A 27,779-nucleotide genomic window follows, 5' to 3' on the forward strand; every position below is an offset into this window, starting at 1 on the left:
GAAATATTATAATATCAGCAACATTCATATTATTATCACTGTTAGGATATTTATCGCCATTGTCACTATTGCTGGAACTACTATCATTATTTTCCTCATAACTATTATAATAAGTAAAAATTAATATCATCATCATCATCATCATCATCATCATCATCATCATCATCATCATCATCATCATCATCGTCGTCGTCGTCGTCATCATCAGCGTCATTATCATCATCATCTTCATAATCGTGATTACTACTACGACACCTTCCATCTTAAACAGCTTCGAACAGTTCGGGGAATCAAATACCTACCAAAAAAAAAAACAAAAAAAAAACCTAAAAACACTGTACCAAGAGTGTAACAAAACACTGATCTCTCTTCAATACTTAAAACCAGGTGAGGTCTGTATGGACACATCCTGAAACGAGATTCTGAAATACCAGCAAATCAATCTATGTTATTTTACTTCACCAATTTGGGACCTGAACCCAATGGACGCCCAGTCATCTGGGCACTCAACAAAAGATTTCCCCAACACCAACCTCCGCTTAACGTCAATTATAGACCTCAACAACATCAATGACAAAAACCTGTCCTTAGAGAGGTCGAAGTTGACGTAACTCAGGTCTTTGTTATTGATTTTTACCATCCACGATTATGAGTAATTCTCACTAAACGGTATTAACCAGACTATACACTTTAAGGTTACACATAGTTTTGTGTGTTGGTCCGTTATACTTCCGGATGGCAATCTTATGAGTTTCTTAGCCAAGCGCATACTATCTATAATGGAATGGCTTCCCCCCCCCCCCCCCCCCCCCCCCCCCCCCCCCCCCCCCCCCCCCCCCCCCCCCCCCTCCCCCCCCCCCCCCCCCCCCCCCCCCCCCCCCGTGCCATTTGGTTCTATCTTACCATGGACTATACAATGTTGGTTGTGGATATAATATTTCACTTGAGTAACAAAATCAAAAGTTGAGTCTTATTCTTGCTGAAGATTTGCAAGTTTGTCCTGATTAAGACTTACTTTGTCTTGGGTGCTCTAATTGTAGTTCCAGAACTTTTTACTATCCCATTTTCTTCCTTTTTACTGGCGCTGATATGACCTTAATGTGTTGCAAGCGCCGTAAAACCCTTAAAAACAAAACAAACCAAGTCCATTCAGTGGTATACAACAACAACAAATCAACTCCTCTGCCTGGTCCCTTCTATCTCTGTTCTTAACCTGGGTCGTCAGGCTTCTAAAGGGGTCGGGGACTGCAAAAACAATGGCGCACGGAGCAACTGGGAAATTTTTTGCCGTGTTTAAGCCCAGGTTATTTCCCTGAGCGCCCCCTTCGGAGGGATGAGTTAGTAAATGCATTGCTCGGCCACTTCACTCTACGCACACTGGGATAAGTTTCGACACTTTGGCCATGAAGCTCTTCAGGACTTACTTTGTTTTAGTAAATTTGGTGGTAGCTCCCTTGAAAATGCACTCTTAGGTATACACATATATAAACATATACCGGGCTCCCTAAAAGAGGTTTTTAATGTTTTTACCAAATGTCTCCTTAAAGCAGCAGAAACACTTAGTAAAACAGTAGGGGGACTGAGTAATTTTCTATATACCATTGTGATCATCAAGCATCAGAATTATGTTCATAAATCATTGTAGGGCACCAAACTATACTCATCTGAACAAAGATTGAACAGTTTAATCAATTTGAACAAGACATATGCTTGGTCCTCCAATTGGTGCATTTCACAGTGGTCACCTAAACAGTGGATTGATACTTATATATATATATTTTATATATATATATATATATATATATATATATATATATATATATATATATATACTTCCTCTATTGTTCACGTTGCAGCGCTTTACTGCAACTGACATCTTGGTCTTTTATGATAGACCAAGAAGAAGAAGAAGACGAGGAAGAAGAAGAAAGAAAGAAAGAAAGAGAGAGAGAGAGAGATAGATAGATAGATAGATAGATAGATGGATAGAGAGAGAGAGAGAGAGAGAGAGAGAGAGAGAGAGAGAGAGAGAGAGAGAGAGAGAGAGAGAGAGAGGGGGGGGGGTTTAAAAAAAGTGAAATTAATTCTACGAGTAATAAAAACTAAAGATGCGAAAAAGATTAATTTCGTGTTATTATGATTGGTTGTTCTTCCGGGTTATTGTGAAGACAATGCTCTATTTTTAGAAAATTGACCTAAGTTTCCCGAATTTCCTGTCCGAGTTTGAAAGAGTGAAACGCGGACCGACGTTTTTCTTCAAGTTTTCAAGCCGAAGATGTGGAAAAATTGGAATCCTTTTCGAAGGAAACAAAAAGACAGTGAAATTCCATCTAATCAGGGCAATGGTAAAGAAAATACTGTAGATAATCTAGAACTTCCAGAAAACCAGCATGCCATTTTGGTAGGTGTGAAGTCACATTTTCCATCATCACAATCAGAATTTGATTCCGACAGTGTCTCCCACGCCCATACCACAGACGATGAACATACGCACCGCATTGAATCTGGGAGTGGGATCGATCCTAACCAAAGAAAAGGTGAATTTCCTAGATCACAATTAAATAGGACTCTTCCAAGTAGACCGACCCTGAAAGAGCACCATGAACAACAAAGCAGTGGAAATCGACCATTCACTGCCGTCCACGGGCCTCTGCTGTCAACTCCCATCATGCCTAAAGTGAGACGTGCCATTGAAACAAATGCGGGGTTGAGAAGGTAACTTCTATTCTAAACATTTTAGTTTAGACTTCATACAATACGAGACTATGACTAGCAGAAATATTAACCTGAACCATCTCGTTTACAAATGAAAATCTTATTCTTATAATTATAAATAACATTAAATATTAAAAATGATTTTTAAAAAACGAAGTGATTGCTCCGGAAAATAAACTTGATCTCTATTTCTCTGAACGGTTTCCGTTCTCAAGATTTATTTGTGGTTATTTGTGAGAGTGTCCGTGTGAATGAATGAATGTGTAGTGACTGTAGTGCAGTGTTGTTATGCATTATTGAATTGTGGGTTTTCTTTTGCCAGTGCTTGGGCGCTCTGCCTTTTATTCCCAACTTTCTGTTAGGGTTTTATCTTGAGTTTGTGCTATCCTGGCCTTCAACCTTTGTTCCCGTCTTGTAACTTTGGCCACTTTTACTTTGGCTTTGTTATCTAGGTTTTCTTATGTTCTCTCGTTGATAGTGCAGCGTGAAGTGCAAAAGTGAACATGGCATGTAGTATTCGCAAAAATCTGTTTTTTGGGGTGTGGTTCCCACCCTTGGTCCACTTGACGTGGAATGGGGCTAATGAAACTCTCTATTACTATTACGATTACGACAATGGTTATAGCGATATTCCCTCAAAAGTGACAGGTTCTGATTTTTTTTCCTATACCTTATAACTATATATTGTTAGTTATAAAAATCTATTGGCTGATATTTCACATACCTACAGGTACCACTTCAATGACTAATGCTAATAGTAGATATACTGACTTGCTCACTTGGAAAGGTGATATTTATCCAAAGGAAAAAAATAGATTTATCTATATAAGACCAGAAAAACAGCTTGTTTTCAATAATTTCATCAATTTAGTTTTGCAATCGAGATACAGCTGTGCAGCCATCTTTGAAAATTTGCTGTATAGATTTGTATCAACGCAAAAGGAGCCAAATCAACAATTAAGTGGCAATTCAGACTCGAGTCTGAATAGACTTCCGTGGCTATTCGGACTCAAACTCATGCGCATACAGAGGGGAGGACAACACAATGTGGGCAGGAGGCAGAGGGTGGGAGTGATAAAGAACTAGAAAAAGAGCTTGCTCATATCACACTGACTCAGCTCATATCCCTAATTTGGGCTGTAGAAGGATTGTTGCCTGTTTCACACTATCAGAATATGTAATTTTTGAATTATTTATTTTTGTCATGATTTTATTTGGGGCATCGTGTTATGTTGTTAGAAAAGCTTTTCATTTATGCCACAGTTACTTTGACTTTTGAAGAGTTTTAACTCTTTTCTTTTTAATTTCTATCTGGACTTCCAATTGCTCTATTATTTTTTCTTTCTCGTCAAATAAAGCGGGTTTAGACTACCTGCTGATAGTTACTACAATCATAATTTGGATTTGCATTAATTTTATGAAATTATCAATATAATATATATTTTTTTTTTGATTAAAAAAAAATCCCAACAACAAACAATCAAAAACTATACTGCTGCGGAAAACTATTCGGACTGAGTCCGAATAATCGGTTGATTGCACAGGCGCTTTGTAATATGAGTCTGAATAGCCACAGGAGACTATTCAGGCTCGAGTCCTAATCTTAGAATTATTAGTATTAAACTGTCTTTATAGCCACTAGACAGCACCAGAGCAATTTCGGGGATGAAGTGGCAATTCGGACTTGAGTCTGAATAGTTTCCCGTGGTTATTCGAACTCTAACTCCAATGTATATATGTGCAAACACGTGGGGGATGGGGAGGTGGAGAGAGAGAGACACAATGCGGGCAGTGGGCAGGGGGTGGAGCTGTTAAAGGACTAGAAGAAATTCTGTTTAACCCATATCAGACTGACTTAGCTCATAACCCATGCTTCAGACTGTAGGAGGATTGCTGCCTGTCTAACACTATTGGAGTATGTAATTTAAAAGAATTCGGTCGGTCCCAAGCATGAATAAACTACAGAGAGGGAAAATGAAATTTCAAGCCTCTCTCCCCCCTCCCTTATTTTTTTTTTCCGACAACACATATAGACATTTCTTTCCAGTCCTGACATTTTTGGTTAAGAGAGGTTGCAATGTATTAGAGTTAGAGGAGGGGTGCCTTAAAAAGACAACTCCTAAAAAACAATGAACTGATTTACTCAGCCTTTATCTGCATGGGGTTATTATCACTGTAATATTTTGAAAGAGGACATAAAAAAAAAATATATATATGGACTTGACTAGGCACTTTGATAACTCCAGTCCAGAGGCCGCCGTTAAACTCACTGTATGGTGAAACTCGTTTTTCTAAAACTTAATTTTGGCCCTTTACTGTTTAGGTCATTATGGCGTTATTTTTTTAACCTAGGTGGTTAATTATGGTACCATTTAAAAGACACAAAACAAGCTTACTAATAGTGTCATTTTTTTGATTATAAGAAAATTGTATGTTTTAATTATACTTCAACTTGATACAATGATAGGCAATGAAAAAGGACAAAAACCTTTTTGTTTTTTCAAGTTTCAGTTATCCCTATTTTTTCATACTTATCATACATGAGAATTATTTATATGAGAATATAGCTCCTTTTCTGACCTTTAAAATGATACCCAACAATAAGTAGGCCAATTCCACTGCAAACCCATACGTTTTGAGGTAGCACTGAGATCACAGATCCTCTCTGTAAAATTGACAAAAATTTTCAACAGAAAGATATAAATAACTCTGGACCATTTGTCGTTTAGAAACAAATAAGGTATCAAATTAAATGGTTTCTCATGTTCTATCCAACTGACTGGGTCAAATTAAGATGCTTGGAGTTTGCCAATTTTATCAAAGTGCCTAACTTGACTCCGGGGGTAAGTTGTCTTTTAGGGCAGGCCAATATAAATGTTAAATAAGGTTCATATTGGTGTATGACTGTCTTTGTTCGAGTTTTGTACAGTCGTTTAAAAGGCAGGATGCCACTTTTCCTGAAATTCCCCGAATTCTGAAAATTAAGAAACATCTGATTTAATTTCAGATCTTATCCAGAAATTATTTTACTTTAGGTGTTATGATGTGAGTTTATTCTTGCTGCCTTTCGGTAATGTGTCTTTAAGCGTCTCTGGTATAAGATGATTAGTTCTATTAACACAGTCTTTAAAAAAACAAAACAATATTTTTCTTTCTCTTTCAGCCCCCTTTCTGGACGCACATCTCTTTTGTCCAGAGGAAAACCAGTTGGGCGGTCAGTGAGTTTGAATTATGGATCTAGCAATCCTGCGAAGACCAGGGCTGGCCAAGTTCCTTGGGTTCGTCTGAAAAGAAGGGAGTCCTTGGGTCTAGCAGACTACATTAGCTCTAGAGCACCACAGAGTCCCAACACTGTCAAACTTGCCCCACCTGTCCATTCTGGACTACCTGCAGCACCCAGGTAAGGTTAATCATTCATTAAGTAAAATTTTAATAGATGCCATTTATTATACACATTCTACATGAAAAACCAAAGGGATTGTTTTGTTGTTTTTTTTTTTTTTTTTTTTTTTCAATATTGAAACACCAAAATTCTACATCAGATCAAACTGACTTAATCAGGATGGTCAGGTAGGTCAGTAAAAGGTCCCAAATTCGGCCTGGGTCTAGTTTTTTGGGGTCGAAAATTTGAACGGGGTGCCCAAGCAGTCTGAATTTGGTTGGAAATTGTCTTTGGTGGTCTGAAAATCAATGAAATATGGAAATGAAGTTTTACCCATGCTTTTGATTAGTAGTAAGATATTTGTATCTTGTCAACACTTAATCACCTCTTTCTTATTCTTATCACAAATGGGAAAGAAATCTATATCTACTTGCCAAACGTCTGTGTACACCAGGCTTGATTTGAGAATTGGGAATATCTCATGATTTTTGGACTGATGCTTCCCGATTCATGACCAGAAATATTGCATTTTTCTTGTTGCTGCTCCCCCCCCCCCCTCTCCCCTCTCTCTCTCTCTCTCTCTCTCTCTCTCTCTCTCTCTCTCTCTCTCTCTCTCTCTCTCTCTCTCTCTCTCTCTCATATGGAGTATTTCCTAACTTGTGGAGAAGTGTTGCCTGTGGGATTTCTGAATTCGTTTCCTGAAGCTCCATGCCTAGCCCTACTCAATTCGAACTGTGGAGAAAAATATGGCTCGGCCATTTTTTGTAAACGTTGAATTATAGTGGTAGGAAAGTTGAGGCCTTGCTCAGAAATTTTAAGTGCCCATATCCCTGGCAACCTAGATATAATTAAACGTCATTAGTTATAGATGGGGTTTTTAAAAATATGTGGAAAAAAACAAACAAAAAAACAAACAAAAAAACAAAACAATCAAACAAAGAATTAAGGGTTTGTCGATCCATCAGACCCATAGGGTCTTAACAGCTTAAAATGAACAGTGATAATTGCTCACTACCCTTTGGATAGAATAGCAGTCTTTTACTGAGTACTTTTGCCAGATCTACAAACTTATCCAGTCACTGCGGAGTGGCTCGAGGGGTGAGATAAAACATTGATTTCGAGTGAGGCCTGTTAAAAATCCTCTTGCATTTGAAGCCTTGCACTACGAACATAACTATTGAAACTCCTACTGCTGCTAATCCTCCGTTGCAAGTTAAGGAATCTTTTTTGACATTGTTATAAATATTGTAGTTTAAAAGCAATTGTTTTGAGCATGTTGGTTTAATGACTGGGGTGTCTTCGATCTAATCTTTTTATTATTTATTTGTAAATAGATCTAACTTAAGTATATTTATTTATTATATATTTTTTCCTAATTTTTGTTGTTTTATTACAGTTTCAAAAGCAGTCCTTTAATTGTGACACCTGAGTTAAGCAGGGCAAGGGTGTTAGATACCCAGACAGTAGTGTCTGCTTTGAGAGAGAAAAGGTATGTTGATTTATCTTTTTAACAATACCACTTATATTTACAAATTTCATTGAAATCTGTTCATTTTAGAATTTCTAATAATTGACAGGAAAAGTTTAGTTATAACTGAATTTGTTAGTAATGATTTTGACAATCCAATGGGATGGAATATTTTTTTTCTCTATTTTGATAAATTAAGATTTTTTAAAGATTCCCTCAATGATAATTTTTCACAAGAATAGTACCACGCAGAATTTTGTAACAACTATTTTTATTTCTTTTCTCTGTTTATATATTGGCATTTATAATTTATATAAATATTTTTATTCTTAATTTGTTCAGCTTTCTTTGATTTCTTTTTTCTTATTTATTTATTTATTTTTCATTTTTTAAAATGCGCTTTAGAAAAAGATTTGGGGAGACTCATGCATCAGAGTCTATGGGTGAAGATCTTTCATCGTGGCAAATGTCGCCAAAAAGAAGGTAATGTTTAAAGTTTAGCTATTAATTGTGAAATTCTCAAAAGTTAAAGATTAAGATGCCTTTTTCTTTCATTTGTCATTAGTCGTTTGCCTTTACCATTATGGTTGAGTCACTGGATTTCACCCACCCACTTTACCAGGTTCTTATTCCTCAGGGGAAATTTCTGTATCACTTTGATTACTAACTTCTGTGATTAATTCATTTATTTTATCTGTTTACATTGATTACATCATGATGATTTTGACTGTGTCACAGCAATTGGTCAAAATATCTTTTGTTTATCCTCAAATCTTCATGTCTATTCTGTTAGTTATAAAAGAAGCTCTATTAACCAACGATGATAATCTTCTGCTGAATTTCGGGATTTTGAGAATTTCTCATAAATTTTCTCCTGAATTTGCCGTGTCAAACATTTTCCTCAAAACCACAAAATCACCATTATTTCTTATGTCATATTTTGAGCACAGGTCTCGTAAAATTTGGTGACGGTCCCGTTTTTATGACGTCGGGCCGGACATAATGGCACCAGATGTCACAATTGACACAGAAGACCAGTGGTGTTCTTTGATTAGTTAGTTGATCGTTGAAGGGGAAGGGGAGGGACAAATGGGTCTGGATTTATTTTCTCTATTGTAGGTGCCTATTGTCTTTTTAATCTATCTCTCTCTCTCTCTCTCTCTCTCTCTCTCTCTCTTTCTCTCTCTCTCTCTCTTTCTCTCTCTCTCTCTCTCCCTCTCTCTCTCTGTCTCCCTCTCTCTCTCTCTCTCAACCATCCATTAAATCATCTGGTTATACAGAGATAATATATTAGAATAAAGCAATAGTTTAAAGAATAATGCAATTTTTACCTTTGGACTATGGCTTTAAATTTCATAGATTCTTGGGTTGTATTTATAAGCTGAATAAACTACTAGGTTTCGGTAACAAAGATATTGTAGCCTGCTTCATAAAGTAAAAGTCACAACAAAACAACACTTTCTGGTCCTTTATTTGAATAACATTGTAGGCCTTTAACATATGGAAAGGAAAATTCATTCTTCTTCTTCTTCTAGGTTCCATGCCTGGTCCAGGCTTCGGATACTGCATGAATTATCTCTCTCCATTCCTCCCTGTCTCTTGCTTTTTCAAACAGCTCTTGGATTGTTAGGTTGGTGAAGCCCTTCAGTTGGTCTATGAGTGTTTTTCTTTGTCTCCCCGGGCGCGTTTACCAGGTATTTTTCCACAACTTGCCAGGTATTCCTTCTTATCTTTCCTTACTATGTGTCCGAAAAAGGATAGTTGTCGATCCACTATTAAGGGCATTAGTTTCCTTTGTTGGTATGTTTGTTTTAGCACTTCTTCGTTCGTTTTGTGTGCAGTATACGATATTCTCTGCATCCTTCTCAAGCACCACATTTCAAAAGCTTCAATGTTCTTTTGTGTTTCTGCATTTGTAGTCCAGCTTTCGCATCCGTATAACAAGATTGGCCACACGTAGCACTTCAAGACTCGGAATCTAATCCCGAACGACATCTGTTTGTTTTTCAAAATGTTTCCCAGGTCCATGAAGGCCTGTTTGGCTTGAGTTATTCTTGCTCGTATGTCTCGGTTACATCTTCCATCTGTTGTCACTATTGAACCTAGGTACTTAAAACTTTCTACGTTGGTAAGTTGCTCGCCGTGAATCGTTATATTGCAGGTGTTGTTGTTTTCGGGGTTTTTCTGTATTACCATGCATTCCGTTTTGGTGATATTCACTTCCATTCCCTTGGCTTCACTATCTACTACCACTTTGTCAACAATCTTTTGAAGTTGGATTTCTGATGTTGCAATGAGTACCGTATCGTCTGCGTATCTTATATTATTTATGTTGTGACCTCCCACTTTTATTCCCTCCATATTATTTATGCCCCTCATGATTGTTTCTTGGTATAGATTAAACAGATCTGGTGAGGCAACACACCCTTGACGGACTCCTTTCTTAATAGGAATGGAATTTCCTGTAGAGTTTCCGATTTTGATAGATGCCTGCTGGGTGTAGTATAATGTTTGCATGAGTCTGAGGTCTTTCTCATCAGCGCCAATGGAGTGCAGTTGTTTTAGTATTTCTTCGTGGCGTACTCTATCAAAAGCTTTTTTGTAGTCGACAAAACAGAGGTATAGTGGGGTCTGAACCTGTATAGCTCTTTCACTTAAAACACGGAGGAGGTATATTGCGTTCCTTGTCCCTCTGTCAGGTTGGAATCCATATTGTTCTTCTGCGATTTCGGGGTTAATCTTATTCCTTAGCCTGTTGATAATTATACGCAACAGTATTTTGTTGATGTGGCTTATTAAACTTATAGTTCTAAAATTTTCGCATCTGACTGCACCTGCTTTCTTTGGTATTGCTATGAAAATAGAGTTACAGAGATCTTCTGGAATTTTCCCAGTATTGTATATATTGTTGAATAATATGTGAAGTTCATCAATTGCTAGATCTCCTAGGCTTTTTAATACCTCTACAGATATTTCATCAGGGCCTGTTGCTTTACCATCCCTCATTCGTTCCATGGCATGTTCAATTTCACTTTTGGTGATGTTTGGACCGCTTAATGGTTCTTTGAATTTCAGTGGTGGTTCATTTCTATTTGGATCATTGTACAGTTCGCCTATGTATTCTACCCATCGGCTTTCTATATGTTGTTCTTCAAATAGCAGATCCCCTTGTTTGTTTTGGATACAACTTCCTGCTGCTTTGCTTTTCCTTTTCCCTGATAGTTCTTTTATTCTTTGGTGAGCTTGTTGGGGGTTGGGTTTGTATTCTCTTTCGATTTCGCAGCATTTCCAGTCTAGATAGTTCTCGTGTGCCTCGATGCATTTGGATTTAATGTGGTTGTTCAATGTTTGGTATTCTGCAACCCTCTGTTGCATTTTCGTCTTTCTTCAAATAGGTTTAGAATTTCATTTGTCATCCATTCCTTTTTGCTGTTTATTTGAGCTATTGGTAAATGTTTTTCTGCAGTTGCTTTGACACACTTTTGGAATATATCAAATTGTTTTTCACATTTTTCGTTATCAGGTTCACTTTGGCTTTGTATCATGAGTGCATTTTCAAATTCTTCTCTCATTTTTGTTTGTATGCCATTGTCTTTGCATAACCTGTAATCCCTCTTTATTCTACCAGCTGTTCTCTGAATAGCTTTAAACTTTATCCTTACTGTACAAACAACTGGGACATGGTCACTGTCTACATCGGCGCCTGGGTAGGTTTTGCAATTTAATATGCCATTTCTGAATCTTGATGATACTGCTATAAAGTCTATCTGGTTCCTTGCTCTGTCCCCTGGTGATTGCCATGTCCAGGTTCTTCTTGGGTGTTGTTGAAACCAGGTGTTTGAAATCATTAATTTATTTGTTCTACACCAATCTGCCCAGATGTTTCCTCGTTCATTTCTGTCTCCGAGTCCATGTGGTCCGATTATGTCACCATCTCTGCCTCTGCCAATCTTAGCATTTAGGTCCCCCATTACCATAAGGACTTCTTGTGATTTACACATTCGTTTTGCTTTGTCTAGTGAATGGTAAAACTCTGTCATATCTGCATCTGTCGCCTCTTCTGTTGGTGCATAAACTTGAATAATATTGGTGTCAACTACAGGTCCTCTTAGCTTAACCAGCAAAACTCTGTCTGAGATTGCTACGTGCCCTTTGTAAAATTTGGTTGATTTTTGGTCTAAGATCATCCCTACTCCTTTTTGGAAAGAGGTTCCACCACTCCATATGATCTTATATGTCGTGTTGTTTTCTTGTTTTGACATGGTTCCCTGCTCTTTCATTGTGTCTGTGTGGCTGTCACTATTCATTAAATGTTTACAAAAAGTAAATTTATGTCTAATAAGAATGGATTTAAACTAGTAATAGTAATAAATTACATAATACTAATACAAAACTATGTTCCTGCTTTTTTTACACTTTGGTTGAAGAGATAGATAGACCGAGAAATTTTCCTCCTTTTTGACAAATTGCTATTATCATCACTGATTAACTTTATAATCCTATTGTACTTGTTTTTGAAAATAAAAAATGCTTTTTCTCCACAGGCGGCAAGACAGCAGCCAGTCAAATGCTTCTTCTGTATCTATCCCACCCATGCCAGAGACTCTTCCCAATTTGATACCAACACCAGGAACATCAACTATGCTTCATATAGGTCAGATTTGTTGATGACAATTTTTTTTTTGGTTTTTTAAAAAATAATTCTTAATAACATTTTGTATAAATTTGCCTTCATTACGTTCACAGTTAATTGCAAACTACAAATTTTTTGGAATTAATCAATCCTTACCTTTTAAGTTTCTAATTTTGCTGACTACCATTAATTTGACAATCTTTTTTTAGGCAGTTTTGAGAAATGGCTCGTATTATTTTCTTCAACTACTATTCGCTGATGTGCCTATAACTCTGTCGCTAAGATATTTAGACGATTTATACAGCATTTTACTCTGAATAGATTGCTCTGTACATTTATTCTCACTTTAGAGATCCAAACACTGCGATTCACTGATGTACCTGTAACTCTGTCCCTAACAAAGAATTTAGAGAATTTAAACATCATTTTACTCAGAATATATTGCTCTGTACATTTGCACTCACTTCATAGATTCAAATTTTTCCCTGTATGTGCAACATTTTGTCAGACCACCACACCTATTGTAGATCAGCGAAGCAAGCAGATGGGTAAAATGATAGACTTAACATACTCATCTCTCCCTTTTTTTTTCCAGAACACTTATCCCATCAGCGCCCTTCAACCATTCCTGCAGTAGATGCATTTTCAAATCATCTCAAGCCAGGCCTTGGGGGAGTGGATCAGAGACCTCATGATCCAATGCTGCTTCACGGTCATAGTGACAACCACACCAGGAATGCAGCTGATTTGAACAACAGTCGACTTGCTCAAAAAGCTCTTCAGTCCTCTTTGAGTTCTAGTATGCGAGCTAGAAATAATCTATCTCTTGTAAGTTTTATGTATTTTTCGAACATTTTTTATTCTCACGCATTACCGTAATCTATCGTATATATAAATAAAAGGCATGACATATGTCTGTTTATTGCAATTTTTCATGAATAGAAAACAAAATAAAGGATTTTGTTGCACTTCCTCTTAGACATTTTTGAATATTGGACTCATTGTTGAGTCAATATTATTGTCAACGTTAGACTTATGGTCTGTGTTTGATATGAAAGACATAAACAATTCTATGTTGTTTGTTTAAAATTTTTCCTTTTCTTCAGAATTTTAATGTTGGTTAATTCTTTTTCTGTTTTGATTTGCAGCTTGAACGTGGTGGAGTAGACCTGAAAAGAATTAGAAATCATACAAGCAACTTACAGAGGAGAGCCTCGGATGCTTCCAGTCTTGAAAGAAAGTATGTATTTTTTAAAATTTAATGTTAAATTAATATTGAATTACAATGTAAACCTTTATCATATTTCTCCAAAATTATTGAAATGAACTCCATTCCTGGGGAAGGGAATATAGACCTGTAAATTCTCAGTCTTTTGACTGCATTTGTGCCAATTTGTCAAATTGAATGTATACCACAGGGATGCTTTTTTTTCCATGTTAAAGCTGGCATACTGGCTTTTTGAAACCATCTGGCTATCAAGTTGTTTTCTTGTTTTTGTTTTTCTGTTTGCTGGAGACTTGAATTGTTTTTGTTTGTTTTATTTTCAAAGATGAAATTATTCGTTGTTTAAAGGAAATAGTTAAGGGAGGGCTAGAAATTTACACTTTTTCATGATTTAAGGTAATACCATTTTATGCAAAGAAGTTTTGCACAAAATATTTTCATATGGTCCTTACACAAAAAAGTATCAGGCATTTTTGTTTTTGGTAAATGGCATCCCTGATACCGACGTCTTTGTCTACACTACGCGGCTTACAACAATAATCAGAGCATGTACCACAATGCTACACTTAGCTCACATGTCATTTATATTATTGATGGATAACTTAATGTGATCGAGGTTAAGCTATGCTTTTTTAAACTTTGAACACATCCTTGTGTTTTTTCGCACAGATTCATGAAATATTTTTTCTCTTTTCAAATCTATAGCCTTCACAGAGGTAGCAATCCTGATAGAAAGGCTGATTGATGAATTTTACTGTTTCGTTTAAACCAATTTTGGCTACTTCGTAACATCGAAAATGAAACTCATGAAAATTCTAAATAAATACGCTGTAAATAAGTTCTGAGAGTAAGACCTAAATTAATAATTGGATTGTTGTGTTGTTGCTTATCGATTGCTTCATATTATAAACAAACTGGTTGACCGTTTCTTATTTACTTGATTTGAATTTAAATAATACATTCTTTTAATGTACTCACAATGGTGTTTGTGGATCATACTTATTACTTGTCGAGCATCAAGGAGTGGAGTCCTTTGTGGAATGCTTAATTTACAGTGACAATCTGTTTATTTTTGATTAGAAAGCCTTCTAACTTCAATTGTTTCATCATTAGAAGCATTGCTTGTTTTTGATGAGGTTGTCTTTACTTATGTGATTAACTTGATTATTTTGTATTTTACCTTTTATGTGGATTCCACACTGTATTCTTAGAAAATTGGTTTTCATAGGTTTAGTGTCAAAACGGCTACTTTTTTTTAAAATGAAAAAAACCTCCACAATTTGACCTGATATAGTAGTAAGAATTCAATTTTATTCCGTTTCAATGTTTATTAGCCATCAATCATGTCTTGTCATAGTAACTTTATCTTTGTATTTTCTTTTTGTCATTAGTTTGGGTGAACCACAAGCAAAATCCACCTGTCTGCAACCCCAAACTCCATCACACCCTGGTACAGCAGTGAGTCTTGAGAAACAGTCAACCCCATCATGCATCGCCAGTGTATCTCCTACTTCTCAGTCATGTACTTCAGTAAGTATGATGAAATTAATGATTGTACTGTTGTCTTACTTTACCTTTTGATTTCTTATTGCTGCTACTGTTGTTGTCACTACTATTACTATTACGACAACAAGCAATATCCAGATAATATAATTTCTTACTCAATCCTGATGTAATTATTTTTGTATCCAATAAGAATTGTAATTTTTTAAATTAGGTTGTTGTGGCAGAAGTATCTTCAACAACAATCATCAATCTCAAACACTTTTCAATAGTGCAAAGTATATTTATGCATATCTGTTGCACAATCCTCAGCTTTCCATTTCTTGCAAAATATTTTTGACTATTCCTTGTTTTGCAGTCAAGGTAATTAGCTTAATTCATATTAATGCTTTTATTGATAGTGGAATTTAATGTGAAATGGTACTGGAATTTAAATTGACATTCCTTACTTTCAGGCTTCATCTGTGACAACTGTATCGGCCCCAACAAAAAGAAAGATAGCGGAGGGAGTGTTGATGAGAAAGCAGAGCCTGTCCATGAACAGTCCTCTTCGTACATTGAAGGTTTGTGTCCTCTCTTTCATGAGTCGATTACAATGCTGTTATTCAACCTCATGCCTGCTACTAATGCAGTTTAAATTGGCACTTACCGACGTTCACATATTTGCAGATCTGATATGGGTGTGATTTAACATTTGTGTAATGGACCAAATTTTGCGCTGGTTTGAGAGCATTTTCATAATAACATTGAGCCCGAAACAATTTGGGTTGTAAGACCTGTAAAAAATTACACATTGTCACTTAACTTACAGATTTTAAAAAATTCTTCGCATTTTGATGACTCATTAAAAGAATTTCATTTTAGTGACAAGTTTTCACAGACTTAAAAACAGTTTTATTAAGTTAAACTGTGTCACATCCATTTTAAGATAGTGAAACAGACGGGGAGGGGAATCTTTCATAATAAATTGACATTTTTTAAACTTTTATTTTTCTTGAAGTTCAAATGAAAAAGAAAAAATAATAAGATTTTGCATTTATTGTTTCTATAAATTTGAAAAAGTTAAGTTGAATGGAGTATTTTTGTTTTCATTTCCAGACAATTCCAAGTGATGGACTGATGAGCACCTCAGATTTTGAGAAAGACAAACAAAAAGAATATCAGAGACGAGTCTTAGATTTGCTGCAGCCAGAGGACAAAGATAAAGTATCATCTGGTCAGTATAAAATGTTTTCCCATTATATGATCAATGCATTTGCGTTTTTTTAAAAAAGTTAAGTTTGTGAAGGGTTTATAACGTTGGTGAGACAGAATTTGTGTTTTTGGTATAATATCTCAGATCGTACCAAAAGAATGATTTTGACAAAAAAATTTTTAAGAAATTTTTAACAATTAGCATTTTATTTTATAAATTAACAATGATTTTTTCCTGACGTACACTTTAAAAGCATACTTTTTTGTCATAGGTTTTCTATTTGTTTGTCCACTTAAGGGGGCAGAATGGTACAGCGGTATGGTCTTTGCTCATAGCTAGAAGGTTCCGAGTTCGACTCCCCATCCCATTATAGACTTGAGCAAGTCACCTCGCTTTGTGCAGCTGCACTGCTGCTGATGCCTGGGTTATTCCAGTCTTCTCTTGGAATAGATCCTTACAGCAAATTTTAACTAGGGTTTAAATAAATGGAATTTTATTTTATTTTCTATTATTTTTTTCATTTTATATAAATGCAGCAGGAACCTTGACCTTACAGACAACCAATACCACAATCTCAGGGACGTCATCACCTTTGGTAGATGCTCTAACCACATCTACAACTCCTGGAGTCACTGCTGCTGTCAGCACTTCCTCATCTCTATCGAATTCTATTGCAACTTCAGCCAGTCTCGACAGCCTCAACAAATTAGTACAGTTGACCAATCCAGCTGCCCCTGCATCATTGGTTTCTCCTAAATCAGGTTTGTATTGCATTCAGATCCCGCTTACAACTGGGTACCTGCTATTGCCCGTTGTATGATTTGTCAACCGATAAGGATTTTTTTCTTTTTCTTTTTTTCTTGAGCTTTTATTTAGCGCAATATCCACTAAAGTGCTCAAAGCACTTTACAAGGGCTCCCTGACCAACAGCAACACGTAACATGTAGAACAAGACATGATGCCTATTAGGCGATATTACAATTTTTTCAGACAGAGACAACACTTTTAACGACCAGGTACTCATTTTACACCAGAGTACGCTGAGAGAATGTAAGTAAAGAGCTTTATCCAAGGACTCAACTATGCCCTGTCAAGGTTCGAACCCAGGACCTTCCGATCTGAAAGCGAGTGTCATACCACAAGACCACATAGCCGCATTTAATCCAAGATAAAGAAATACACAATGTAGGAATGTTAATTCTGACAGCATGCCTCTTTATACACAATATACATTTTTGTTAATAACAGGGAAAATGCTCTGATTTGTTGGAAAATTATGAGTCACAATAGTTGATTGTTGGCAAACCTGATGGGTGGATCCTATCCAATTCTAATAGATGTTGATAGAAAACATTTTTTGAGGTCCTGTTTTGGCTGTTGAAGTTAGTGACAGGGCTGGTGAAATTGAACACAAACTCAACCCATATGATATTGTACAGCTGCTGGTGGATGGCTTGTTTTTTTTTTTGCTGTTTTTTTAATGTGATTTTGTTTGGACAAGTAAGTTCTTATGAGATCTGATTCCTGTAGTTAATTGGATGGGGCCTTGATCTCCCCATGATAGGTGGAAAGGTCACTAGTGCTGTGTCTTTTACCCTTCCATATCTATTTTTCTTGCCAAATTGTTCTCGGCTTGACCTATCTTTGATTTTTACTTGTCCTGGCAGGGATCGTTAACTTGGAGGGAGGCATTTGAATGTATGGTTCCTTTTTTAAAGAGATATTTTTTTCCCTTGTAAATCAAATATCTGTTATGTACTATTATCATTTTTCGTTTTGTATATATTGTATATGTAAACATTTGAATATATCCTTAACAGGATCTTTTCCTTGTGTCTGGATGTACTTTTAGGTTTTATCAAAATAGGCATGTTGATAGATTGCACATGGAATCTTCTGTTCTCTTTGTCTTACCTTTTCTTTGGTGGTGCTTTTAATTTCAGCTTACAACTTCCTCCCTATCATATTCCTTTTTACTGGCGCTGGAATGTGTCTTGCAAGCTCTGTAAGACCCCTAAAAACAAAAGGGAACAAAAAACAAAACGAACAAACATTCAAATTTGTAAGTTTTAAAGTTATCTTTAAATAAAATTTGAACTCGGAGGATCTAAATATTCATCCGTATGAAATCAATTGGATTTTTTTCTGTCTTGCAGATGTAAAATTTTATTCAATCAATTTCATCACAGGTTTAAGTACAAGTGGATCATCAGTTGCATCAGCCACACCACTTGCTTCAAGTCTCCTCACTTCAGGAGCAACCACATCCAGTATGTCAGCACCTAGCACTGACTTCTCCTTCGGTCTTCAGTCAGAGACAAATTCGTCCTTGTCCACGGCTCTTTCAAGTTCATCAGGATTTCAAGTCAACTTTGGCAGTGTCATGTCATCTGCGTCATCTACGGCCAGTAGCAACACAGTCGATACTACCAGTACTATTTTATCCTCATCTTCAAGTGTAACTCCTGCACCCTCTTTATCAGGGGCTTCTGGTTTGCCAGCAAGCAATATGTTCAACTTTGGTGCACCAGCTTCATCTGCCCCTTCTTCAACTGCCTCATCTCAATCCAGCGGTTTCAATTTCTCCACTAATTTAACAACCACATCTGGGAGCATTGCTTGTCCAGCACCGACTTCATCAAATGTTCAAAGTACTGCTCTAACCAATCCATTATCTACTGCCCCAGCAACCTTCCAATTAGGGGGACAAACATCTATAGCCAGTGCTGCAACTACTGGTAATGTTTTGCCTGGTGCAAATGTCATCACTGCTACTAAGCAAGTAGCACCAGGAACATCCCAAGCTGGGGGCTTCAGCTTTGGTGCAACTGCAGCATCATCAGCTCCTAGTACTTCTAGTGGAGGTGGTTTTCAATTTGGGCTCGCCTCATCACAGCCAAGCTCAAACACTGCAGTAACTTCGGCTTTATCAACTCCTCAGGGTGGAGGTTTCACCTTTGGAGCACCACAAACGAGTACGTCCACTTCAACTAGTGTCGGGGGTGGTTTCAACTTCTCTGCTCAGGCTACCCCTTCAGCTCCACCTGCATTTGGCACTACTGCCACAGCCACCACAATTTCAAATCCTGTCTCATCTTCTGTCAATCCAGTCTCTGGTTTTAATTTTGGAACTGCTTCTGCAACTTCATCAACATCTACTGTCCCAAATAGTTTTTCATTTAGTGCTTCGTCAAGCCTTACAACAACTCAAGCTAATCAGACTGCGTCATTGACCTCAAATCCAATGTTTGCTGCGTCCACAGCAAAGCCAAGTGCTACAAGTTTTAATTTCTCCCAGAATCAAGCCTCCACTGCACCATCCACCTCATTCAATTTTGGAGCAACAAATGCTACCAGTTTACAGTCTAACCCATTCAATAATGCTGCGACTACTTCAGTAAATAAAAATCTTTTTGGAGCACCCTCAGCCACTGCAGGTAGTACCAGCACTGCTTTTGGAGCACCTTCAGCTCCAGGTGGTACCAGTACTGCTTTTGGAGCACCCTCAGCTACTGCAGGTAATACCAGCACGGCTTTTGGAGCACCTTTAGCCACTGCAGGTAATACTAGTTTTGGAGTGCCATCAGCCACTCAAGGTAATACCAGCACTGCTTTTGGAGCACCTTTAGCTGCAGGTAATACCAGCACTGCTTTTGGAGCTCCTCCAGCTCCACGTATTACCAGCACTGCTTTTGGAGCACCTTCAGCTCCAGGTAGTACCAGCACTGCTTTTGGAGCACCTTCAGCTCCAGGTGGTACCAGCGCTGCTTTTGGAGCACCTTCAGCTACTGCAGGTAATACCAGTACTGCTTTTGGAGCACCAGGGGCAGGGTTGGGAGCTTCAGGTGTTTTTAATTTTGGAGCAACCACCAGCACAGCTATACCGAGTCCTTTTGGTGCAACACCAACTGGAGCAGCCACCAACCCTACTCCCTTTGGTAGTTCAACTGCTGCTACGTCAAATGCAGGGATGTTTACATTTGGATCCACAACCAATGCGAGTACCTCCTCAGCTAGCACGTTTGGAAATCCTGCCAGTAATAGCTCTGCTATAGGTCAAAGTCCATTTGGTACAGGTGCCAATCCTACTCCATTTGGAACTGTACCAGCTTCAACCAAACCATCCATATTTGGAGCACCATCAACAGCTTCATCATCTGTTTTCTCCCCTGCTGGAACAACTCAGCCTGCTTTCGGCGCTCCTAATCCATCTACAAATGCATTTGGCACCAATGTCACATCTCCTGGATTTGGTTCTTCTGGTTTGGCCACTGCTTCCACCACTCCAGCTCCACCAGCCTTTGGCTCCAGCACCACAACCCCAGCCAATCAGCCTTTTGTATTTGGGGCTCAGCCTTCATCTTCAACCACTCAACCAGCCCCATCTGCATTTGGTAGCAGCACCATTGGAGGTTCTGTATTTGGTGCTGGTACTAACTCAGCAGCAGGGTCTTCGACTGGAGGGGCTTCGAATGTCTTTGGCAACAAAACAGCAACTGCACCAGGGAGTGTTTTCGGAGGTGGGCTTGGTCAAACTACGGCAGCCAATCAATCAAATGTTTTTGGTGCATCTGCTACTCCTTCAGTATTTGGATCTTCACAACCCACCCCTGCTGCACCACCCGCTTTTGGTGCAGGACAAAGTACTAATGCTTTCGGTGCACCACCCAATACAGCATTATCCACTCCTGCATTTGGAGCTCCCACCCAACAATCCACAGCACCAGTCTTTGGGAGTGCAAGTCAGAATTCTGCAACCTCTCCATTTGGAAGCTCCAGTGGGTTTGGTGCCCCAAAGCCCAATGCTAACCCATTCGGTGCCCCAGCCACCACAGCTCAGGGAGCTGCTTTTAATTTTAGTGGAAACCAAACTGGCCAGAATGCAGCCTCACCTTTTGGAGCTTCCACCACAAGTACTGGTAAGTAGCAGGCTCTGTCCTTGGGTGCAAGTTGCGATGCTTTGATATTTAGAATCTACAGTGTCAGTTTTAAGGGAGATCATAAACTAAAAAAATAGTTACAGATATTTTGAATTATAGGATAGGCCCGAAAATAATTTTCTACATTGGAATTCAGTGTTCTAGAACCCATTGAGTACTGTTTTGGCTACAAACACTTTTAGGGGAGGAGAAAATAACCAATGCAAAGAAAGAAAGAGCAAAATTCACACACTCACACTGAATTGGGAAAGTGAAATTTCTGTAAGTAATATTTTGGCAGACAGTCTCATTGTCATTATTTTTGTTGCTCAAATGTCATCCGACAGACTCGTAAAGTAAAAGCACTCTTATATTTAATATCACATTCCTCTAACTTTACTTCTTTATTATATTTTGGATTTGCTTTTGATATTGTGATAAAAAGAAGATTTAAGATTAATTTTTTTTTTTTTTTTCAGGAGTCTTGTTTTATTTGTCAGATGTTTTTGTACTAGTTCTTGTATAAACATTATTTTCTTTTCTCTTCCAGCCTCATCTGGGTTTAACTTTGGCCAAGCTACCCAGCCAGCAGCCAATCCTTCTGGTGGTTTCAATTTCTCTGCCACTCCTTCCACACCTGCTTTCCAGCCCACCATGCCAAACAATGGAGGATTTAATTTTACGCCTGGTGGTGTGTCTGCTCCTTCTTTTAACTTCAGTAAGTTTTTCAATGGAATCTTTTTATTTAATTTAATGTAGATGAGAATTTTCTTGAAGACAACATAAAGATGTTTCTTTTTATAGAGGATTTTATACATCGCAATTGCAAAAGTGTGTAAATAATTTTTATGACTTCAACTTCAATTAGTTATTGCCATTTCTCTTTTATTTAGTATATGTATCTTATTGCACAAGCTAGGATTGTACACTTTTTTCCCCTCAATCTTCCCCTTTTTATGGCCTGATCATATCTTGGGGTTGGCAGCTCTGTTGATTAAGACATGTAGCCTATTAGCTGCTATTACAAGATTTTGACTAAGATTATACTGCTTTATATAGGGAGTTCTGTATTTAATGACGTCTCTGACAGGATGTGGAATGCATGTGCAAAATGTCATTAAGGGAACACTGTGGCTATCTTTTTAATTATCTAATAGGGGGTTCTAAGCCTTAAAACCAAGTTGAGTTTATGTTGTTATTCCAAGACGTATTGGTTACCACAAATATATAAGAAATTTGAACTGCTAATTCTGCCTCATTACTTACTTCTAGTGTGCCACAGCGGTATGGTCTTTATTTCTACCCTAAAATTTACCACAATCAAGTCGCCTCGTCCTAGCTCACTTTGCGTTGATGGCACTTTGACTATTCCAATCATCCTTTGGAAAAGATCCTAGATGAAAAAATTTCCCTTGGGGAAATAAAGGGGATTTTTATTTATTATTTATCTAATTGTTTATTTCTGGGTGGGGTTCCTGACCTCCCATAGTGAGCAGAGAGGTTACTTACTGTTCTTCTCTCTATATTTGTTTTCCAACTTGCTTTCTATCTTTGTCATGGAGTGAATTAAACATTTGAGTGTGTTCCTCTCAGTGGAATTCTGTGCTGGTGTCTGAATGAGACTTTTAGGTGATCTCAAACTAAGTACATTGATGGTATGCTCTTGGAATCTACATCTGTTCCCTATTTGAACCATTCCCCGTTGTCTTACTCTTTCTTGTGTGCTTTCAAATGTAAATCTAGATTATTTTTTTTTGGGACTATATCCCATTTCCTCCACTTTAAAACTAAAACCCTGAAAAACAAAACAAAAACAATAATTGTTTATTTTCTGACTTTCTATCAGGTGCAACGACCCCAGGGACTCCAAACATGTTCACTCCTCAAAATCCCGGCTCTGCCCACCGTCCTAGAGCAGCTGCAAGGAAAGGTGCCCGTCGAGGCAGGAGATGAGGATGGTGATGATTAAGTTATATAGGCATAACTATATTGATGGTGTTGATGAGGCATCATCCAAATTTTATTGTAATGTAATGGTAGATGGAAATTTCCCTGCTATCAAAGTTCTGGAATTTAGAATATTCATAATTGTTGGGTTTTAGGGACACTTTTGTATTTCCTGTATTATAGAAAGGTTTTGACAAAGTTCATTTGGTACTGCTTTTTGAAAAGGCCTCTTTTATTTAGAGAGCATTCATTCTCAAAGACTTTAAGGTCCAACTTCAAATCACTGGCATTTATTTAGTTTGATGTAACTGTGTGCTGAACGAAATTTGACTTTGACGGGGTTTTTTTTTAAGTGAGAAAGTAAAGATATGAGTTTTGAAACATTATGTGATAGCCCACTTGCCATTAAAAGGGCCCAGTTTACATTGATATCGGTATTGAATTGTTAGAAATGAAGTGTATCAGACTGCCACTTTTTACCTTTCCCAATAAACTATAGTTTCTCTGATTTTGGGTAATCCTCTCCAAAGTCGGACTTTGGACTTTGAAACCAAAATTTCAGACTGAAATGCTCAAAATAGTCTCTTTTATTTACCGTTAGCAAATAACATTGGGTCTATTCTAAATCAGTTGTGATTTATGAATAAACAGTGTGGTATCATGAATCTTACGATTGTACAAATATATGCCCTGAAATTAGAAATTTATTTCCACAAAGAAAATACAGCATTTAAGTGATTCTAATAATAACAAACTCGAAGATATTGTCAAAATGGATTGTTTTTAACTAATCTCTTTTAAATTGTTTGGGGATCCTTCAGTTTCCAGATTTTCTCTCACTCTTCCAGCCTTAAGTATAATTTCAATTTACACCTATGAAAACATATTTCGTAATGCTGATGTTACTGTTCTACAACATTTGTGTTCTTGTTATTGTTATAAGTTGATGTATACTGATATTAGTGGCCAAAAATGACTGAAGATTGATGTCGCAATAAACATGAAGCAACTTTAGACAACTCTTGGCTAGATATTGTTATTAATTTATAAAATTTTCTTCACATATGGTTATTGCCATATTAAAATAGAAAGATATCTAATCCAATATGTTTTTTTTTTTTTTTTTTGGCTGTGCTTCATGGGAAGGGAATAAGTAAAAATAGGAGTGATCACATTTGGGAATCATCTAGGGAGGTACTTACTGTGTGTGTCTTCTATTCCCTATATCTGGTTTCCAATTTGCTTTCTGTCTTTGTCTTGGAATAAGATTACTTGGTTTTGTCTAGGCCCTGTCTGGGAGGGAAACAGTCAAATGTCTAGTTAGTCTTGGGAGATTATATATTTTCCTTGTTTAATATCTCAGTTATGTACTGTATTATTTTTTTCTTTTTCTTATATTATGATTTGTTAACATTTGAGTGTGTTCCTCTTCGTGGGAACCTGTGCTTGTGTCTGGATAAGACTTTTAGGTGATCTCAAACTAAGTACAATGACATTATGCTCTTGGATTCTGCATCTATTCCCTAGTTGTACCATTCCCCTTTGTCATACTTTTTCTTGTGTGCTTCAATTGTAAATCTATAATCTTTTGACAATTCTATTTTCTTCTTTTTGCTGACACTGATATGACCTAAATGTGTCGCAACCACCATAAGACCTTTAAAAACAAACAAAACAAAATTTTGGGAATCTTGTAATTTTTGTATCCATTGCCAAGTTTTTGACATTTAGTTCATGTAATTAATCTTTTTTTTTTATATAATATGTGTATATTAGCTGTAATTAGTTTTAAATATAGTTGAATGATTTGTCGTTGAATTTTTAAATACATTATAACATTAGATTAAATATGAGTCTCACTTATGTAAGTATAAAGTTTGAACTATTTATAACTGACACATTATGATGACCGTTTTACGTCTTGTTTTTGCACATGTAGATTTCTAGATATAGTCACATTGCAGGGTTATTTGATTGGAAAGTAAAATTGAACACGAGAGAACGGTCCACTGCTACAACTGATGTAAAACTTTATATTAATCTACTTTATGTGATTAATCTTGCCAAATATTCTTTTAACAAATCACAGAAAATTTACGTCGATACAAGTATGATCTCAATGACAATTAGAAGAGAACTTTCAAGCACTAAAAGTAAAAGCTTCACAAAATAATGAAATCTTTTAAGGTTAATCATTTGTTAAGTTTGATGTAACTAATCATAAAGTGAATTTTAACGTATTTGAAGCACTATAACATAGATGCATTCATTCTTTCTTCCTTTTTAGGAAATAACAGCATTTATCTGTATGTACTAAGAAGATTGAAATAATGCAATAATAAAATGGAATGAAAGCTTCGATTTAATTTACTAAGACGGATGATATGGACGTTTTGAGTTTCCCTTTATAACAAACTTGACTCAAATACTTAAGACGAATTAGAGATGAGAGGATGGCGTTGTTAAGACGAATTCACCTTAACAGTAGGTATCCCAAAATAAAATTTCATTATACAAATAGCAAAAATTAAATTACACAGCCACATGTTGCTTCCCAAACCATGGAAAATAGCGATTTATTTATCACAAGCAAAGAATAAATGAAAAAAGTTATAGGTTTTTAAAGTTCCATTATTTTTTTGATGGTTTGTGAAGAAAATTAAATCTTGGTTACGGAAAGAAAAAAAATAGGCTTTGTTTACAGAAATCGCGCTTTGCACTGAAAAAAGCTAGCAGGCCCAATTTTTGCTATTATAATCTTCAAAGGCTGCTGATTTTAATGGTATAAGTTTTTCACCATTAACTTAAGTTCAAGACAGAGAGACTTTTCAATTAGGCCTCATTTTTTTATTATTTGTAAAAAAAACAAATCTTGTAATGGGGAAGAAAAGAAAAACGGGCTTTGTTTACATGGATGGTGCTTTGTGTTGAAACAAGCTAGCTGGCTCAATTTGGGATATTATAATCTTCAAAGGTTGCTGATTTTAATGGTATACGTTTTCCACCAATAAATTAAATTCAAGAGAAAGAGAGACTGTTCAAAGAGACCTCATTTTTGATGATTTGTGAAGAAACATTTACCTGTTAACAACAGTAGTTTGGGATACCTATTAACATCGTCATGGTCTTCATAATATTCAAAATTTTGTCATCAAATGAAAGATTTATATTTTACGACTTATCCAAACAAGTACATATTGCAGAAGATATTTTTTCCTTGTAAACAATATATTGTACTTTGAAAACATTTGAGTATGTCCTTCATCCTCACTTTGCTTGCGCCTAGATGGGACTTTAATTTAATACCAATATGGATACTTTGATATATCACGCTTGGAATCTTCTGAACTCTGTTGTCTTACATTGTTTTTGGTGAATTGAACTTCGGATATACAACTTTTTCCCTGTCATCTTCCTTTTTTACTGGCGCTGAAATGATCTAAACGTATCTCAAACACCTTAAAACCCCTAAAAACAAAACATTACTTCTTCATAATTTATCTGTTTGAATTTATTCTTTTGTTAATTTATTGATATCTTGTATAGTTTGAGTTTGTTCATTATAGATATTTTATGCTGGATTTTTTTATGACTTAACTTTTCAGTAGTCTCAGAATCAGACTAGATAAGCAAATAGATTGCTTTTATGGTCAACTATTGTTCAATGTTTGATCAAGTTCTGACATGTTTTACTCAGATGAAGTTTGTGTCTAAAATGAGTGTCTTAAGCAACTAAACTGACAACAAATAGATCTGGTTGGGATTCCTGATCTTCCATAGTGGGCAAACTGTGTCTTCTATACTCCTATATCTGTTTTCCAACGTACATTGATGGTGTGCTCTTGGAATCTACATGATCTGTTCTCTATTCAAACCAGTCCCCTTTGTCTTACTTTTCCTTGTGTGTTTTCAAATGTAAATCTATAATTTTTTTGACTATCCCATTTCCTCCTTTTTACAGGGCTGATATGACCTAAATGTCTTGCAAGCGCCGTAAAACCCTTAAAAAACAAAGAAACAGCAAATATGCATCAGGTTATCACTAATGTGAAATCTCACAGATGTCTTCTATCCCTTTTTGTCTGCTTTCTGTCTTTGTCGTGGAATGAGATTACTTGATTTTGTCCTTTCCCTGGCCAGAGTCCTAGCTGGGAGGCTTGGAATTTTCATGTTTCCTATTGTCTTTACTTTTTCTCATGTGCTTTTAATGGTGGATCGAGAATTCTTTTGTCTTCCTTTTTACTGGTGCTTAAAAGACCGAATTGTGTTGCAAGCACCGTAAAACCTTAAAAGCACATAAACACAAGACCTCTCACAAATATTGTGCTGTCTTATTTTCTTTTCATCATTGATGTGAACATTTTAAAAAACCCAACGTAGATGTGTTGTGCTTATAGAATGTGTTATAATTCTTTGCATTACACAAGACTATTTGATACTCGTTGAAATGAACAGTTATTATGATTTATATGATATTCCACCTTGTGAACAAATTCGAACATTCACTGTATTATTTTATTGACTTATGTGTTTACTTTTTTTCTGTGTGATTCTGAATCTTAGTATTATGGAGTAGAGACCTGTGTATTTTTAGAATTATTGTTTTTATGCAAAATCTTGAAATGAAATAAAAACTATAATACAAAGTATCACGAATTATTTTCTCTTATTTTTATATGATCATCAAATGAAAATCTCCCAGAAGAATGGACAAGAACAAAATAATAATGTTTGCTTTCAGAATGATGATGTTGACTAAAACATTGATGATGTAATAGTGGATGACATTAGT

The 27,779-nt window shown here is 36.5% G+C and overlaps 1 protein-coding gene across 2 annotated transcripts; it reads left to right on the forward strand.

Moving 5' to 3' along the window:
• Positions 1-2,191: 2,191 nt before the first annotated feature.
• Positions 2,192-27,634, forward strand: LOC144970791 (uncharacterized). Of its 2 annotated transcripts, none has more exons than XM_078910800.1 (14): positions 2,192-2,715; positions 5,879-6,115; positions 7,494-7,586; positions 7,971-8,048; positions 12,110-12,219; positions 12,794-13,026; positions 13,347-13,438; positions 14,815-14,953; positions 15,382-15,489; positions 16,025-16,142; positions 16,658-16,882; positions 18,311-21,040; positions 21,591-21,758; positions 22,887-27,634. In XM_078910800.1, exons 1-14 carry the CDS (start codon positions 2,276-2,278, stop codon positions 22,991-22,993), a joined length of 4,878 nt encoding a protein of 1,625 aa, XP_078766926.1. In that variant the 5' UTR covers positions 2,192-2,275; the 3' UTR covers positions 22,994-27,634. The 2 variants fall into 2 exon arrangements, with proteins under 2 accessions (XP_078766926.1, XP_078766927.1); XM_078910801.1 differs by having other exon boundaries at positions 16,661-16,882.
• Positions 27,635-27,779: the final 145 nt, after the last annotated feature.

The sequence above is a fragment of the Berghia stephanieae genome, chromosome 4, assembly GCF_034508935.2.
Source record: "Berghia stephanieae isolate SIO BIC M18660-M18661 chromosome 4, UCSD_Bste_1.3, whole genome shotgun sequence".
Classification (NCBI taxonomy): Eukaryota; Metazoa; Mollusca; class Gastropoda; order Nudibranchia; family Aeolidiidae; genus Berghia; species Berghia stephanieae.